A 19,306-nucleotide genomic window follows, 5' to 3' on the forward strand; every position below is an offset into this window, starting at 1 on the left:
AGGACTTTACACCTAGTAAGACGTAGGTGTAAAATTTAAATTCTAACTTATGCCTACGTTGTAACTATTTCACTTGGTGCAACCCAAATATTTTTAGTAGTGCGTAAACTCGGACTTAGTGAGACTTTACGTTCAAACTAGCTTACGTTTCAACTTACGCACAGCTGGTGCAACCCACTGCTGTGCTACAGTATATAAATCAAGTTTGACTTGACACACATACAGTATGACATATATACCGTAAATTCCGGACTATAAGCCGCGGCTTTTTTCCCGTTTTTTGGCCCCTGCGGCTTATATAACGGTGCGTCTTATCTATGGATTTTTTCAGAAAAAAAAAAAAAAAAAAAAAAAATCTCTCTTTTTTAGCACTCTTTCTAACTATAAATCCACTTCTGTTTTAATTTCCTCTCTTGCCCTCTTTTCACCACACCGCGGACACTGTGTGCACTGTAAAAATAAACAACGGTGGTGTTGTGTTATGTTGTTTTGTTGAAATGTTGTAATACGGTAAATGGGAGCTTCCTCAAACAGCCATCTCTTCCCGACAATCCCCTCTGTGCGTGACCACTTACATATGGTAATTACGGTAAGCAAACGGCCACTCGGGCAACAACTCCCTCCCCCGACTACCAGGAGAAAATCACAAACTTCGGCGAATTCACACAAAGGAAGATCAAGGAATATTCACAACAAGACGAGCAGTAGAAGCAACACTCTCACTTACCATGGGGAAGGTACGCAGAAATTCACACGAGGCAGCTTTCAAGTTGAAAGCAGTCAATCTCGCATTAAAAGAGAGCAGCCGCCGATCAAACAGAGCAGCCGCGCGTAACCTGGGCAAAAGGGACTGTCCGTCCGGGGGAGAACTACTGAACAACTCCCTCCCGACTATCAGGAGAAAATCACAAACTTCGGCGAATTCACACAAAGGAAGATCACGGAATATTATAGGAGTGTGAAAACATCCACAATTACCAACGGGTTCCAAAACGCTGGACTGCTGCGGGATGAAGAGGATGACGCCACGGGGACTGCCCCCTAGTCCGATACCTCACGAGTCCGATACCTCACGAGTCCGACACCTCATGGTTTTGGGTTAGGGTCTGGGGGAGGTTAGGTTTAGGCGTGGGGGTGGGAGAGGTTAGGTTTTGGGTTAGGGTCTGGGGGATGTTAGGTTTAGGCGTGGGGGTGGGAGAGGTTAGGTTTTGGGTTAGGGTCTGGGGGAAGTTAGCCTCTTTTTTCGGACTCGTGAGGTGTCGGACTCGTGAGGTATCGGACTCGTGCCATGGCACCTGAAGGAGAGAGGAGAGTGGTTGACGAAGCCACCCTGAACCTGTTCGTTTCCGACACTGAAGATGAGGACTTTGGTGGTTTCAGTACGCAGGAAGAAGAGGAAGACGAGGATTAGTGACTTGACTTCTCTGGTTACAGGTTTGCTGCACATATACGGTAGCCTATTGTTGTGTGATTTTGTCTGGGGATTAGTGACCTGACTTTTGTTTTGTTTTGTTGAAATGTTAATAAATGGGAGCTTCCCCAAACAGCGATCTCTTTCCCGACATTCCTCTCTGTGCACGAACCCTTTCATATGGTAATTAAACATCAAAACACCCGCGGCTTATAGTCCGGTGCGGCTTATAGAAGAAAAAAATAGTCAATTTTGGTCCCGCGGCTTATACACCGGTGCGTCTTATAGTCCGGAATTTACGGTAAATCAAGTTTGACTTGACACACATACAGTATGACATATATAAATCAAGTTTGACTTGACACACATACAGTATGACATATATAAATCAAGTTTGACTTGACACACATATATCAACACAGATTGGAATGCGAAGGTATTCTCCACAAATGCCTGAGTGCTATTTAGAGGCCAGATATGGATGAAAAACAAGTAGTCTATCCAAGTACCTCTCTGGGGCTTTGTGTGAAAGAGTCAAGACCCTATGATAACATCAGCTTATGGCTTGCAAATGTTTTCTTTACGTTAGTGTTTTGTTGCCATTTCTTGTTAGATGAGGTGAAATGACAGCTTGACATTTCTCTTTATAGATTGGGTAATTTTTGAAGGTTTTTGAAGGTTGAGTTTCAGTTCAGTTTGCTTGCTGTGCTGCTCCTTGGTTGTTAGCAAGGGAGCTGGAAGGTGGGTGCTGAGGGTGCTGCAGCACCCCCTGGTAGCAAGAGATGGGATTTTCAAAATTGTTGGATTTGGCTGTCTTGTGTTTATACCACCAACAAGATGCATTAAAAAACAGTGTGTGCTTCCCAGCTCTAATCTTATTTCATACGCTCTCTCTTCAAAAGTGTTTGATTTTCATCATAATCTGGTTTTCCATAATAATAATAATAATAATAAGTTCAGTGTTTATGCCTGTGTTGCTGTCTGTTGTAGTGTAAAACGACTAAAGGGAGAGCAGGTGCTTACATGAAAGTGAGTGAGAAAAGGAGAAGATACTGAATAATGACATATAACAGTATAATCCTAATGTTAATTTAAAATTAAATATTCCTCTAAATATGGCTAAAAGTCCAAAAAACGTCAAATTGTCCTTCCTTCCTTACAGCACCCCCTACATAAAAGTACTTCCAGCGCCACTGGTTGTTAGCAAGGCATTTTCAAGCCGTGACAGTGTTACCTTGGCATCGTACAGCTGCTGGAGCCGGCCTTTCTCCTGGGCCAGCTGGTTTCCTCTGAGCGCCTGGCGGTCCACCTCTTTAGTGGCCTCCCTCAGTCTCTTCTCCAGCCCCTCCTTATCTCGTCGGAGGTCCAGGGCCTCCTTCTCCCCGCGCACATATTTCATCACCATGGCCTCCTTCTCCTGGCGTGCCTCATCACACTTCTTATTCACCTGCAGGGGAGGAGAGAGGGCAAAGATGGTGGCTGCTTCATCATAGCGCTTTATAGCTTTCTCCTCACTGCCGTCCAATGAGGTATATAATATGGTGGTGATGCATCGGGCAACGCTCCGTTCCATAGAGATGTTTCCTGTGTGGTTGTGTGGAGTAAAAGGTGCTGTGCTACTCAGGCATGGCTAATGGATTTGTGAACGCTTGAGCACTGACATACAAGGTGGGGAGCAGGCTTCTAGCATGAGACAGCGCCTTGGAGTGTGCAACAGCAAAAATGGGAAACCTTTAGAATTTCTTCCAAATACTTAAAGGAACACTCCGCCCATTTTCAACCAGCTTTGTATCATTAGAACATCAGTAGTATATCAGAAAACTGTAAACGGTTTTGAAGTCTGTCATTTAATTTGACAGTTATTGAGTGTTAAAGTGTGGACCAGTGATGTCACTGGTCCACACTTTAACACTCAATAACTGTCCAATCTATATTGGATTTTCTTTTTTTTAGTTCTGACGATTTTAACCATTCCGATACGTCCATCCATTTTGTCAGTATAATTACAAACAAACCACTGATAAACAATGCCACTTTTTTTTTTACCTTCATTTATTCAGGGGAGTCTCACTCAGAGAGCAATGCTCTCTTTTTCAGGAGTGCCCTGTTCACATTCACACACACATTCAGACTTGGAAGCTGCCCAGTACAAACACAGTCTGATCTGCTGGCCACTGAGCAGCTCCACTGGAGCGGATGGCTTTAAGGGCCTTGCTAAAAGGCACCTCAGTGGTGGTAATGAGGGAGGAGCAAGCGCTGCCTTTTCACTTTCCCCAGCCAGATTTATCCTGCCGGTCCCGGGGATTGAACAGACGACCTTCCGGTCACAAGCTCGCTTCGGGGCACCACTGCCCCACTGCCCCACCACCACATGCATCTATTGTTCGTTTATGTAACCTACCCCCTAACCATGCGACGGATGACTACCAGTGCAGCAAGTCAAACACCTCGTTGCGGACACATCTAAACCTAGGCCTAGTCATGTTTGGCTTTTTCCTGGCCCGTATAAATTCTTCCTACTTCCACAACTATCTTTTAAGATGGGGGGGGGGGGGGGGGGGGGGGCTGGGCAAGAACACTGCCCACTGACACGAGGCTTAGCAGCCAGTAAATCATCAGTAGCCATGACGGCAAACATGGCCAGTACTTAGGCAGATGCAGCTGTTTTGGTAAGAGACAGAAATATATGTGTATTGATACCAAAAATGTCATTTGTATTGTTATTGTGAAACCTGCTCAATACTTATACTGTGGATTAAGTGGATCGTGGGGATGTCTCACTGCTACTGTCCGGTAATACAGTCAGCTTAAGTCCGCTTAAGGTTAAGAGTAGGATTTGAGGCGCATTTACTGCCAAGTATTTTTTGTGCCGAACAAAAACATAAAAATGTTGCCCTGGCACACTAATGATCTATAAAAGAAATTATGCATTTGTTGAATGCCTATTAGTACAGTAGAAGAACATTGTAGACAGAGTTAACTTTTCACTGGCTGAATATACTCTGCCAATCTACATCTACAGCACACATGGGCAAAATACGGCCCGCGGCCGCCACCTGTGTGGCCCGCGATGGAATTGCCAAAAAAAAAAAAAAAAAAAAAAAAAATATATATATATATATATATATATATATATATATATATATATATATATATATATATTTTTTTTTTTTTTTTTTTTTTACACACACAGTGTACCTGAACGCAACATGCAAGATACCCGCTGAATAAGTGTCCAAATGTTCATGTCATATTCTGGCCAATACTCCACTTCTGTTATAGCATTTCAGTCTGGAATATGGAATATCTTTCAATAATCTTTATGACTAAAAGGCTACATTGAAGTAGAAATTTAATTAACTCATTGGTTTTGGATTTATTTAGCTTCAAGACTGCATTTTTGTTCTTGTGTGACGCTCAACACAGGCTTTGATCATCCCGGGACACTTATGATACTTATGCTTAAATTAACCCACTCATATTCTGATTTATTTCAAGAAAAACATTTCAGCTAGTGGAAATTCTAATTGGCTGGTAACTTTAAAATCTAGCAGCCATATTGGCACGTGGTCAAAAAAGTTAATTTCAAGCCCTGAGAGCAGGTGGTGACATAGGAGTGAGTGAGAAAAGGATCAAATATTGGTGGTTAAAACTGAATAATGACATCACAACTGTTAATTTAAAATGAGTTATTCCTCTAAACCTGGCTTCAAATGCACCAAATTTTTCGCGCTGGCGCCGTTCGGCCCTCGGCAAAACCTGGTAGCGAGGACATTTTTTGTGGCCCTCTCTATCATCAAAGTTACCCATCCATGGGTTACGGCATGACAATATTTGTTCGGCCCCCGGCAACAATCTGGGTTTCTCATGTGGCCCCCCATGAAAAATAATTGCCCACCCCTGATTTACAGTATGGTAAGCTCAGCCCAGCACTCTGGACAGAGGTAATAATGGACCTGCACACCTGCTTCATTGATAGCTCATTCACCAGTTTCCCCCATTGCTCTTCACATCTGTGTGTGATCATTCCTCATGGCAACGAGATGCTCTTGTGCCACGGCTCTATCAGATAACACCTGCGTGTTCCAGTGCTGAGCCTGCACTGTTCTGTTCCCTCTGGTGTTCACGCTGGTGTTTGGGCAGAGAGTGTGAGACTTCATGACTGAGTATCAGAGAGGTGGTGCGTGTCACTCTGTGTCTGCTGTGTCTATTCACAAAAGAGTTGCCTCGGGGCCTATCGAGTTGTCCTACCATCATATGACCACTTGTTTCAAACCTCGGGAGGAACAGCTGATTCCGGCTGGGTCACAATCGTAACACAAGGGTACAATACAAGCTTAGTTGCTTAATACAATATATTAACTCATTGAATGCCAATGACGACAGCTGTCGTCAATTCAAATACTGACGTAGAGTGCCAATGACGACGGTTGTCGTCAATTGCGTTTTTTGACGGTGGGACGTGGATCAATCCCTGATACATCTCTGGTACAACTATTGTAGCTATTGGAGGTCTATAACCTATTTTACAGAACCCTTAGGTGGCGACAGTGCTCTCCACATAACAGAAAGGCAAGGAAAAAACAAAGAAGAAGTCGTTATGGAAACGGAAATCGCATCGCATCCGTATGCATCGATATGCTGAAGCACGTTACTGCAGCTGTGCCTGCAGCAGCCAATCTGCTCCCACAATTGAGCCGCTCTGTGTCGGTTGCGACAGCACATCCGCACATCCACACCGTGGAGTTATTATTCTCAACTGGAGGCATCGTTGCCGGTGACAAACACACGCGGAACGCTGTAAAAAAGCTGCACCCTTCACTGTGCGCACAGCAAACTCAGCAGAGAGCCACCACAGACAGGAGGAGGAGTGTGCAGTTGAGGCGAGGCGGGGCGGGGCGGGGCGGGGGGGGGGGGGGGGGGGCACGCAGAGCAGCACGCAACACCCAGACAGACCCAGGCAGCAGGACAGGATTGACAAACGCAAGCCAGAATATCCGATGCCCACCAGCAGCAAATCAAGACCAGCAAGAAGCTGCAACCAGCAGCGCACGCAGGGGCCAGCGCTGCTGGTTGTAGCTAAAAATATTATTCTGCCAAACAAAATTCCCTGGCCTAAACTGTTTTATTGAAGGAAATTATTTTTGAGGTGTGACTACATTAGAAAAGATTAGCTTCAGAGTCAGTGTGTGCTTGAAATGTTTAATTTCACAAAAGGCCAATTATCTCAGCTTCTAGAAAAAAATTACTGTTTTTGGATGAATCAAGCTATCTTCTCCGGCTCATAACTAAAGAACGGAAAATGGGATCAATAAACTTTTTTTTGCAGATGATAGAATAGAGTCTCATCGTTCTTTGTGCGTGTTCAGTGTTTACATAGTAATATCACACAATATTCTGTGGGCCTCGAGAAATCACTGAAAACGCTCTGAAACTCTGGCACTGGGAGCGTCCGTTCTCCAAAAGTGGCTGGCACTCAATGAGTTAAGGCAGGCCTAACGGGGGGTTGGGGGGGGGGTGGATGGCCGACTGCTAAATCGACTTTCTAAAGCTCATTGAACAGTGAAATTGAAAATTGTGAAGTGTGACAAAACTGTAAGGAGTGTGGTACCCTCCATGTTTTCAGCCTGCTGTGGAAACTACAAACTACCAGTGGAAAAATGTGCTTGTCTCCACTATTCAGTGAACAAGTGATTAGATCTGCAATAACAAGAGTTGAGTGTGCAAAGACCTTGAACGTTCTGCTCCTAGCTTTGAGAAAAACTTCTTCTAAGGTACAGACAGCTGTGCATATCTTATTTTAGCTGCGTAGTCAAAAAGTATTTCTTATCACCAGATGATAGGGGTGTCACGATATTTCGTCGCACGATATATCGCGATATAGAAACGTCACGATATGCGTATCGTCAGAAAAAAATGATATCGTGATATTGCTCCTGAATAATAATAGAACAAATTTAGCAGAATCAACACGCATATATATCGTGTATCGTATCGTGAAATTAGTGTATCGTGACACCCCTACCAGATGAATACAATGCAAACGTATTTGTGAGCTTTGGGTATTTGGGAGTTGTTTGGTCTCGAACTTTTGGAACGGTTCTGTCAATAGGAAGAAGAGGGAAATTTGAATCTAGAACTGGGATTTCAACCTGGGGAGAGCAGCCACTATGCATAAAATGATAAAATATGACGAATTCAAATACTTGACACAAAAATGTCAGGATTTTGACCTGAATCTATCAACAACACTACAACAACAGTTGAAAATTTAATTTGTCCAATGTGTAAGGAAACATGAACATACCACCGCCTTGGGCTACCAACATACAGTACAGTACTGTACATGTACTACAGCAACATCTAAAGCCCAGCACAGGCTATACAAATCAGGGCCAAGCTGGGGTAAAACTATAGTGACCCGACAGTCAAGGCCCTAGTTATACCTGCTCCAGGCGGTAGGCCATCTCCTTCTGAATCTGCTGGATGGCACCCTTGGCTGACTGGTCCTGGTGAACTAGTTTGTCCCGCGACTCTCTCAGCTCTTTCAGCAGCTCCTCCACCCTGCCCTCCAACTGCAGACACAAAAGCACACAAAGGGTAAGCACTAAGCAACGCGTCAGACAACATTTCAGCCTGGACCACACCTGGCCTGAACAGCTACACAGGGTGACATTTCAGCCTGGACCACACCTGGCCTGACCAGCTAGACAGGATGACATTTCAAAAGGTTTAGACAGCAGAGGAAGGGGAAGGCAAATGAGCATTGTTCCAGGAAGAGATTGCATTAACCAAATATTTTCCGTCACAAACAGATTTTTTTTTTTTTTTTTTTTTTAACTATGATCAATCTTTGCTGAGCAAGAATTTTGTGCGAAAAGAATCAAACGGCCGTCCCATATAGAAGCATGCCCCAAATGTACGCTGGCTGTGATTGAAGCAATTAAACGCCGGGGGCTATTAATAGAAGTTTTACTGCAATCTAAATTTGTTCTTCTGTATATTAAATGTTATTGTGGTCAATGTTTTTGTTAATAAAATTATATGAAATAGTCTCATTATCATTTAAAAATGTCAAATGACGGGCAATACTAGATTATGACGGAATGTTTACAACTCTGTCGGTCAAAATTACAAACGACGAGTCGGATGCCCCGGTGCCTCACCTGGTAGCATGTACCACAAAGGCTTACAGGCAATGTACACCAGATGCGTTACGGCTGCGTTTGCGGATCCGGCAAAACCGCCGGATCGACTCTCGCCCATGTTAATCGATGGGCGATACATGCGGTATGGGAAAATTGAAAAAGCCCCAAAAAATAAAAAGGGGATGGACAAACAGACAATGAGAAAGTCTAACCCAACCTCTGGCTCCAGCCCTCAATATGTTTGAAACAAAGGAGAACTGGTACAGTATGCCTATGGCAAGGTAAACCTGAAATAATAATGATGGTATTTATTTCATCTAAGTAGGTCTTCTTTTGCTGCCTTCTCTGAAATTCAACTAATCAGTGTCAACCTAATTGCTCAGCATTTCCCACAGTGTTTTATAGCCAAGCTTTATAGCTGCCTTGGCTATAAAACACTAATCCCCCCGCACGCACGCACGCGCACACACACACGCGCGCGCACACACACACACACACGTCAAATCAATCAAAGTCCGACAAATTAAAATCTGGCCGTCAGCAAGTCCGGCAAAAAAAAAAAATCCATCTCACCACAATTATGAAGCACTAATTTCCCAACACAACACAACACACACACACACACACACACACACACACACACACACACACACACACACACACACACACACACACACACACACACACACACACACACACACACACACACACACACACACACACACACACACACACACACACACACACACACACACACACACACACACACACACACACACACACACACACAACTAGACCCTGGCCACTAGCTTGAATAAGGAATTTCTTACAGGAAACATTATTATTCTTAAAAAAAAAAGGGGATACAATGTCTACTATTAATGGTAAAGTCTCCAATATCAGTAGGACAGTCAGCAAATAGTGAGAACTATTCTATTAGGAAAAAAGAAAAGAAAGGAGAAAGCCAAACATTCACTGGGCTTGCATGTACATCATAAACAATCTTACACATTGTAGCAGCTTGCATTCAAAACAACGCTGAAGCTGCGTTCACACCAACCTATTAACGTTTTTCGCTGGCATCGAGTTTACATACAAAGTCAATGCAAACGAGCGATTGAGCGTATATTCGCCCGGGAGAAAAATCGCTGGGCGTCCGAGCGACAGAGACAGAGCGATAGGGAGAAAATTCGCTCGTCGCCCGAGATGAAATATCCCAACTCGAGCGAAATTACGCTGGCATCAGTCGCTCGCTGTTCAACGCTGATTGGCTGCCGTGTGAGAGTGAGTCAAGGATCCCACTGGCTTGGAACAAACCGCTGGTTTATTGTGTGGCAACAAACCACATTGACAGCTGATTGACAGGCTGACAGCTGACATGAAGTGAAGTCTGTACTACCGGTATAGAGCTCGCATTAGGAGCACGCTGATAGGCTTAGCTTGTAAACAACTACGGTGGCTCGTAGTGGACAAATATCATGACATTGTGTAACGTTATAGCCCCCAGATGTCCGTCAATTATTGTGCCTGTTGACGAGCGATTTAAACAGAGCGACAGAGCGATTCCAAAGGGTTGAATCGAGCAACAAAGAGAAAAATAAATATCTCGGTGTGAAGTTCTGTGAACACAGCTTTAATCAAACAAACCCTGTTACCTACAACACACACACGGCTCTATTTTGCTATGGCGACAGTGAAAGAAAGGCCTGACGTGCAAAAAAACAACAACTATCACATCTCTGACGAGTGCATCTAGCTTTTGACGCACATTTGGTTACAATAATCAGAAGTCTTTTCCTGCCAGGCTGCTTTGTGTTTGATTGACCTTATTACCTCATTACTGCCTAAACAGGGCTAGCCACTACAGTAGATTACATTGCATAGTAACGTCATTGTGACCTGTGCTGCCTGCCACACACCATTTGTCCACTGGTTTAGCCTGTAATTGTAAAATTAATCGGTACTGTAGGCCAAACTCCAGTCTCTTAGAAGATCAAATTGGTCATTGGTTTACTCTAAATGTACCTATTTTATATTTAACTAGGCCTATATCGACATTACATTCTGAAATGTATATTTTGTAGTCAGGATCAGGAAACAATGACACATAGCATACAATCTACCCAGACCTATCAGAGGGTGACAATCTGACAGATTAGATCAGATCCCTATTTTTTCTAGGGCAGGAGCGCTTAATCCATTTTTGCCATTGATCCTAAAGGTGTAAATTATACAACAGGGCCATTGAAACATACTTTTATTCTTGCCATGCCGGATCCCACGAGAAAATGACCCAAGAACAATTCATGATTCCAACCTATAGCTTAAGATAAGACATTGGTTCAAAACCGAGTGATGGTTTGTTCTCTAAACGAATGGAGTTGGCCAAAGAGAATGAGACTGACCTTTTTAATGGTGGATATGTAGTGTTTTTCTGTCTCCGTCCTCCTCTTCAGCTCATCCCTCATGGTGTCCTTCTCCGAGCAGATGCCCAGAATCAACTCCTGGTGCCTCTTGTTCTCATCAAGCAACCTATCACACACACACACACACACACACACACACACACACACACACACACACACACACACACACACACATTGAAGAATTCAGATTGTTGTGATGAAGGCCATAAGAAAAAAGTTGTGTGCCATGAAAGAGCTAGGAAAAGATATCCCATCTGCAACACTAACATTGAAAAACAAGTTTTATCACAGCAGCAAAATATATATATTTAAATATATATATTGGGACAATTTTCCTAAAACGTGGCAAATAGGTACCGTAAATTCCGCACTATAAGCCGCACCTGCAAAGTTGACTGTTTTTTTACATATATAAGCCGCACCGGACTATAAGCCGCGGGTGTTTTAATGTTTTTTTTTTTTTTTTTTGTGTTTTAATGTTTAATTACCATATGTAAGGGTTCATGCACAGAGGGGATTGTCGGGAAAGAGATGGCTATTTGAGGAAGCTCCCATTTATTAACATTTCAACAAAACAACATAACACAACACCACCTGTGTTGTGTTGTGTTATGTTATGTTATGTTGTTAAAAGAGGGCAAGAGAGGAAATTAAAACAGAAGTGGATTTATAGTTAGAAAGAGTGCTAAAAAAGAGAGATTTTTTTTTTTTTTTTTTTTTTTTAAATCCATAGATAAGCCGCACCGTTATATAAGCCGCAGGGGCCAAAAAAGGCCAAAAAACTTATAGTCCGGAATTTACGGTAAATGCTTTAATTGAATTGAGCCATTACAATGCCTGTGCTTGATGATGGGATGAAGGTGGCCAATCACATAACCGGCTGCCAGCAGCAGGTGCACCAGGGCCATGGACTGGCTGCCAGCAGCAGGTGCACCAGGGCCATGGACTGGCTGCCAGCAGCAGGTGCACCAGGGCCATGGACTGGCTGCCAGCAGCAGGTGCACCAGGGCCATGGACTGGCTGCCAGCAGCAGGTGCACCAGGGCCATGGACTGGCTGCCAGCAGCAGGTGCACCAGGGCCATGGACTGGCTGCCAGCAGCAGGTGCACCAGGGCCATGGACTGGCTGCCAGCAGCAGGTGCACCAGGGCCATGGACTGGCTGCCAGCAGCAGGTGGATAAGCCTGAAATACTAATGAAGTGGCATCACAGTGCAACACGCTGTGTGCATAACAATAAACATCTTGACGGTAAATTTTCTCTCTTCATCAGACTATTCAATATGGCTCTGTGTGAACAGAGCAACATTTAAGAAGAAAACAGCCAAAAGCATTCTACTAAACTCTTATCTAGTTTTAAGTTTAAGTTAAGTTTTTTTAAGTTAAGTTTAAGTTTAAGTTATCATTTATTTATCCCCATGAGGAAATTCCCCCCCCCCCGATTTTTTATCCCATTTTATCCCCCATTAGTGCTCATTTGATTTCTCAATCCTGGTTGCTACTCCACCCTCTGCCGATCTGGGGAGAGCCGAGACTGGCTCCATGCTTCCTCCGAGACATGGGCAGTCAGCCAGTCGCTTCTTTTCACCTGACAGAGGAAGCTTCACCGGTAGGACATAGCACGTGGGAGGTTCACGCTATTCCAACCAGTTCCCCTCCCTCTGAACAGGCGCCCTTAACGATCAGAGGAGGAACCACATTAGCAACCAGGATATTGCATGTTTTTGTGAAGGGGGTTCCTATATGAAGGAAACCCCCGGGAGGCACGGGGAGAACATGCAAACTCCACACAGAAAGGCCATTTTGCCGACCCCACCCGGGTGGTGGGCACTCGAGGATATGCGGACGGGCACGCATTCCTTCAGCGTTCACCTCGTCCCCAGGTGGGAATCGAACCCACGACCTTCGAGCTGTGAGGTGATAGTGCTTACCACTCTGCATTTGACCCATCCTCTACTAGGAACCTTCCTAGAACTAGGAGCAGTGGGCAGCCACAGTGCAGCGCCCGGGGAGCAACTCCAGTTATTTTGCCAGTGCCTTGGTCAGGGACACTGACAGGAGTATTAAGTTACCCTAACATGCATGTCTTTAGGTGGTGGGAGGAAACCGGAGCACCCGGAGAAAACCCACGGGAACACGGGGAGAACATGCAAACATGCAAACTCCACACAGAAAGGACCTGGGACGGACCAACTTTGTTGTATCTCAAAGTTTTTGTACTGCTCTGTCCCTTCTACAAAGTAACGGTCTACCTACCTTTGAATAGCTTTCTCCTGCTGTGCATACTTGTACTGGATACATTTCTCAAAGACAACCATGCAGTCCTCCTCCTGGTCCGTGGGAAGGCCATTGGCAGGGGGGCTCCCTTTTCTGTCTCCTCCACCTCCTCCACCGTCAGGCAGCTGGCAGGCCAGCAGCTCAGACTCGAGCTCATCCAGCAACGACTCCTGTGACAGCGAGCGCTGGATCTGGGAGATGAGCTTCCGGCTGCAATCTGTGTCATACGGGCTTGACAAGAGGTGTGAGGGGACTGAGGTGTTGGCATTAGTTTGCGGGCTGGAAGCAACCGAGGAGCCAACAGTTTCAGAACTGGGGGTAGAAGGGCCGTTTGAGATCCCGGAGGTGGCCGTCGAGTCTGTCGGTGAGTGTTTGGAAGCCCGTTGGGGGGAAGAGGACGATGGACTTTCAACTGTTCCATTATCAACATCAGGCGAAGTCTCCATGGGGCAATGTTGATTTCTGTTTTGAGAATCGTTCGCTACCTCCAAAGTCAACAATGTTTCTATTGTCCCTTTGAGAACAGAAGGAGAGCTTTCTAACACCTCATCCAAAGAGGTGATTGGGGCCACCAAGGCTCCACCGGCCTCATCTGAAAGACTAAGTGGAGGTCTGTCATCTTCCATAGAAATTGTACTACTATCACAACTAGTATCAGAGCCCAGCTCCCTGTCCTCTGCCTGTGTCTGACTGCATGTTGGAGTATTTGGCTCTGTCTGTGTGTCAATTTGAACCTGTGCTGTTGCCTCTATCAATTCACTGTTAATATGCACTTCGTCTTCATCTGCGTTACTATACAGTTCTGCCTCATCTGCACTGTTGTGACAGATCTCTTCCTCTTCACACAAGTTAGATGTGCTGTTGCTGAGCTGGTTCATCTGGGGCGATCCCTCCAACACAGATGTAACCTCTGATTCTTCCATCATGTCTGTAAATGAGGCAGGGCCAGGCTGTTCCCTCTCAGCTCTGAATCTGTGTGTGTGTGAGAGAGAGAGAGAGAGAGAGAGAGAGAGAGAGAGAGAGAGAGAGACAGACACAGAAGAGAGGATATCCAATGTCACAATATGTCACCTCAATAATAGTCCCAAATGATAGGATTCATATTTCCTCACCTTAGTCCTCTGCTAACTGACTACCTAAGTAACCAAAAGCTAAACATAACTCAGCATGCCCAACAGCCACTCAGTCTCTGTCTTTGTCTCTCTCTCTCTCTAATACAAGGTGTGGTGGTGTCAACAACTGTGACAAAGGTCTAGTTCCACATAGGCCCGTGTGGTGCGAAACATAATCCAACCAATGCAGGACGACAGAACCATTACACCCCCTTGCAGCACTTTCACCTTCAACTCCTATCCATGTCAGAAATCATAGTGAAGCACAAAGGAGGAGAGTGTGAAGTGTCTGAGAAGCATCAGCGTTAAGTACACTTTGACCAAGCTGTTTCAGCAACTGCATCTATAGTTTGCCTCTGAAAGTAGAAATTAGCTCATTTATTCTTAGGTGATCTTCTGTACTTGACACAGCAGCATATAAGAGTACAGGCAATATGTGCAAAGAGAGTCATTTCTCTAATCAGTTGGCCAATTTCTGCACTGTTTTATGTGCCGTATTAGGCTCAAATCTCCCAGATCAAATTTCCCCTTGAACTGAAAATAGCTCAGCCAGCCAGCATGCCTTCATGTTATTCATTGTTTCCAAAACGAAAGGCAGAGAGTGCCTGCAGAGAAGCTGGAAGCCAGGTAGATTTCTTTTTACAGAGTCCTCTGGATTTCTGATTTCTTGAACGACGATACCCCTGCCTCTGCAACACTATACCATATCCACCAGCAGATCCTCTCATGTGTTTCCTTTCCTATCACAATCTCTCTTCTGTTTGAATAAAGAAAACATTCAGGGAAACTGAAGAATGGCTAGTTTCAGCAGTGAATGCACATGTAAACAGCAGCTACAAACATGCAATGATGGTGATGCTCTTCTGACAGGTGTAACAGTATCTGCGGAGCTAACGCTAATGTAGACACATCTCACTGAAGCGTTAGTGCAAATAAAGACAAGCCCCTGTTGCTATCCATGCCTATATACTACTGAGAAGGGAATGGCTAGCAGGCCGACCTGCCCATTGCATTTATGCCGGATTTTAAGCAGCATTCACGTTACACTTGCCAGGGAAAATGCGCTGAGTTCAGCTAGCTAGTTTATTTATTGGCTAACGTTACGTTAAAAACGAATATGTGACATTAAGGTAAGATAAAATGTTTGCTGTTAACGGAACACTGCAAATTAACGTTGGCTGCTTAAATTAAACTGACAAGGTAACGTCTAATGGCTAACATTAGCATAGATAATGCGGCTAGCTGTCAGCTACTGTAACGTTAAATGTAGCGTAGCTATCAACACAGCTAGCTACATTGTCAGCTAACGTTAGCATAGAATCATCAGCTGGTTGACGATCATGAAAAACGTGTATGTTAGATAATAGCATAATCAATACAGAGGGCAATATATCTTCACCCACCGAATGCGAGAAATCCATTTGAAGATACATTTGGGGCAGTCAGGTTATGTTGAACTTTGAGCTCACTGACTGACCAGCTGATTACCCAGCAAGTCGCTTCACTCGCTTGAGGTGAGTTGACACTGAGAGTTGACACATCAACAAACATGGCCACTGCAGGAAAAGAGATGTGCTGAAATGAGCCAATAGACTGCCTAGTTAGTAGTGACGTCAGTTTGACGCTAGCACACGAGACAAGAAAGCCCTCCTCCTTTTGAAATTAAACAACCTACTATTACATACACAAATACAATACCCCCCTGTCAAACTAGCTACTAACCAATTTTCAATATACTAAAGGAAGTCTCTTAACACTTTCAAATCCAAACGTATGATATCCCTGATGAGTCACACATAGCCAGTAATGCAACATAAAGGATGCCAACTTGCCATAAAACACAATTGCTCGAGTGACATCACTGATGACATCACAATTGCTCACGATAACTTTATTTTATCAGATTATCAAACATACAGAAATACAACAATAAACAGATAAACAAAATAACAGAGACAAGAACTAAGAGACGTATTTAGCGTTCCTCATTTTGCCTTTCCCCCCCTTCTAGAAGGTGTCGGGGGAAGAGGGGGCAAGAGAGGTGGATTGGAGCTGACTTTCAAGTTCGACATCCTCAGGGGTGGTTTTGCATGTTAGTGCCTACGCTATCCCTACTTAGTTTGCATCAGGAGCTGCCCATCAGTAACCTGTGGAAGGAGACTGCTAGACCATCTCAGGTCAGGTCAGGCCAGGTGCGATGGGTGAGCTGGAAGAAGGCAATTCCAAAAGAGATTCGTACGATGATTCCCATCGTGCTGGTCACCAGTGAGAAGCAACCCTCTCTGTACACCTCATTCCCAAACTTCTCAGGGTCTTTGAGGCTCTCTGGTGTGCAGTTAGCGTGGTCTTTACAGCAGCTGGGAGGGATGCCCTTCTCTTTAAAGTAGGTGGTATCCATCCAGTCGGTGTAATGTGTCGTCCCGCAGCACTTCAGAGTACTTTGGATGTTGTCGACTGCAGTGCTTGGTTTGTCGGTGCCATCGTAGTTCTCCACAGCGTTTGAATAGACATCTGATAATATGGCCTTGATCTCATGACTGAAGAGGAAGCCTGAGATTCCAGCCAGCAACACCAAGGTCAGGAACATGGCATACAGTTTGAGCATCCATGGGCTTCTGCAGCATGTAGCGAAGCAGCCGAACAGTCCGAAAATAACCATGATGGCTCCAGTCCCAATGAGGACAATGAGCACGTTGGTGCTCTTGTCAGAGAGGGGGCTCACCTTCCCCCACACGCCGACCCCCAGCAGGAACACTCCAGTGAACCAAAATATGAGCCTGTAGGAGATGAGCAAAGTCTTCAGACAGGTAATCAGGGGCTTCGTCTGAAGCCGTCCAGATGGTGGAGACATGGTGGCTTTTGCCGTTTGTGGGTGAAGAATAGAGAAAACCTCACTGTGCCCTGTTGGAGAAAAAACTGAGTGGTAAAATAAATAGACCTTGTTATATACCCCAGCAGGGAAGGATTTATGACATCACTGATGATGTCACAATGTATATGACATCATCACTGATGATGTCACAATGTCTATGACATCATCAGTGGCTGTGATGTCACTGATGATGTCATAGACATTGTGACATCATCAGGGATGTCATAAATCCTTCCCTGCTTAGGTTCTAATTCCTATCCTATGTACATGACTCATGATGGTTGATGACATCACTCTGTGCTCTTGATAGCAATGGTCATCACAGCTCGACGTTCCTTCTCCTGAGCTGCAGTGGGGTCTGTGATGATTTGACGGACCCTCTTTGTCGATGGCGCAGGTCACTCCGCAGAACAGGCACCTCATAGGAGGACCAGCATCCATGAGAGTCATGTAGGCGCCGTTCAAGAGGCAAGACAACAGTGAGCCGTCATCGTGCAGCACCTGCAGAAGCAGAGTGACGGAGGAGCGAGGGTGAAGGGAGGCGAGCAGAGACACCTCACATGTGCTCCTGTGATCGCTCTCTTACACTTGGCAGTCCCACTTTGGGATGCACCACCACCACCTCCATGGTCGCCCGGTCGTAGATGTCTTTGCTGACTTTCACCTCTGCTCGTCCATAAACAGCCAGCACACTGGTGTCTCCTTGGAGGGATGATGAGCCGTCGTGTCGAGACCGTTATTATTATAGATCCATGGTCGAGACAGTAAACTCTGTTCGTAGCCAAACTCCCTCAGGGAAACGCTTGAAGTGCCGCAGACCACCATCATCGTGCTGCTCGGTGAAGTTCAGGCGTGACTTCTGTGCACTGGCGCCGGAACAAGGGGGACATGGGGACATTTTGTCCCCCTTAAAATTTGGTCCCCTTAATTTTTTTTAAATTATTATTATTATTTTTTAATCTGAGGGGGCAACTGCCCATGACGCTTAGAGCCCACTTTACACTGTTTACACAGCCTGTGATGCTTGTTAAAGCTGTGATCGTTGTGGGATTATTACACCTGAGACAGACAGACCCAGGGATCAAGTTACAGAGAGCCCACTTTACACTGTTTACACAGCCTGTGACACTTGTTAAAGCCGTGATCATTGTGGGATTATTACACCTGAGAGACAGACAGACCTGGACTCTGTACTGCACTCACTGTCATTGGCTGCTGCTATAATCGTATACGGTTATTGTTATTTTATTTTTGTGTTGAGATGACAAGTTTTGCACTGTGTTTCGAAGTGATAATAATAATAATAATAAGTTCAGTGTTTCTGCCTGTGTTGCTGTCTGTTGTAGTGTAATTGTAAAATGACCTAAAGGGAGAGCAGGTCACCAAGTGAGTAAGAAAAGGAGAAAATACTGAATAATGACATCACTACAGTATAATCCTAATGTTAATTTAAAATGAGATATTCCTCTAAATATGGCTAAAAATCATCCAGACGTTCAAAAAAACGTAAATTTTTCTTGCCGGCCCTAATGGGCCCCGGCAAAAAACAAATTGGAAAAAAAAAAAATCCCCCTAATTGCAAACTCGTTCCGGCGCCACTGCTTCTGTGTTCATCAGTGACATGATAGACCTACAATAAATAGAGGTTGTTATTTTGAATTTTGATATTTATGCCAGGAAGAATTATCAAATTATATTTCCTAAAAATAATTGGTTTTCTAGCTTGAACCTCTAGCTTGGGACAGACATTGCTCTAGCTGAAAGAATATGGCAGGTGGTCATGCTGGAGCTGATTTCTCCCTGGCTGGGAACAAGTGGAAGGGTGATAATAGTGACATAGTACTACTAATACAAGGACAAGGTGAATGAGCGCCGCCCGCAGGCAGGATTGATGCGTGCGGTGTGTGCGCCATGGTGGGCTCAAGGTAGGCAGCCGATGGTTCACTGGCCAGCCATTAGATCCACTGTGCTGCCTCACACTGTGCTGCCTCACACTGGCATCTACTTGGATTTAGATTGAGATTTTAATCACTTTTAAGCAATAAATTGCTTTGTCCATTTG

General features: G+C 44.7%; 1 protein-coding gene and 2 pseudogenes across 4 annotated transcripts in view; all 3 read right to left on the reverse strand.

Moving 5' to 3' along the window:
* Window positions 1-15,891, reverse strand: part of ccdc186 (coiled-coil domain-containing protein 186) — a 67,907-nt gene extending 52,016 nt beyond the window's left edge. For both annotated transcript variants that reach the window (XM_083636174.1, XM_083636175.1), the window contains exons 1-5: window positions 15,776-15,891; window positions 13,240-14,232; window positions 10,965-11,091; window positions 7,858-7,986; window positions 2,646-2,858 (exon numbers count right to left, since the gene is read on the reverse strand). In XM_083636174.1, the coding sequence (XP_083492300.1) occupies window positions 2,646-2,858; window positions 7,858-7,986; window positions 10,965-11,091; window positions 13,240-14,186 (1,416 nt within the window). In that variant the 5' untranslated portion in view covers window positions 14,187-14,232; window positions 15,776-15,891. The remainder of the gene's footprint in view (window positions 1-2,645; window positions 2,859-7,857; window positions 7,987-10,964; window positions 11,092-13,239; window positions 14,233-15,775) is intronic.
* Window positions 15,892-16,545: 654 nt separating this feature from the next.
* On the reverse strand, window positions 16,546-17,223 carry LOC310774980 (tetraspanin-7 pseudogene; annotated as a pseudogene). Its single transcript has one exon. The product of its transcript is annotated as a tetraspanin-7 pseudogene (transcript).
* Window positions 17,224-17,534: 311 nt separating this feature from the next.
* On the reverse strand, window positions 17,535-18,069 carry LOC310774436 (exosome complex component RRP46 pseudogene; annotated as a pseudogene). The gene has a single exon. The product of its transcript is annotated as an exosome complex component RRP46 pseudogene (transcript).
* Between the last annotated feature and the right edge of the window lie 1,237 nt (window positions 18,070-19,306).

Source organism: Poromitra crassiceps (assembly GCF_964638095.1).
Source record: "Poromitra crassiceps genome assembly, chromosome: 4".
Lineage (NCBI taxonomy): Eukaryota > Metazoa > Chordata > Actinopteri > Beryciformes > Melamphaidae > Poromitra > Poromitra crassiceps.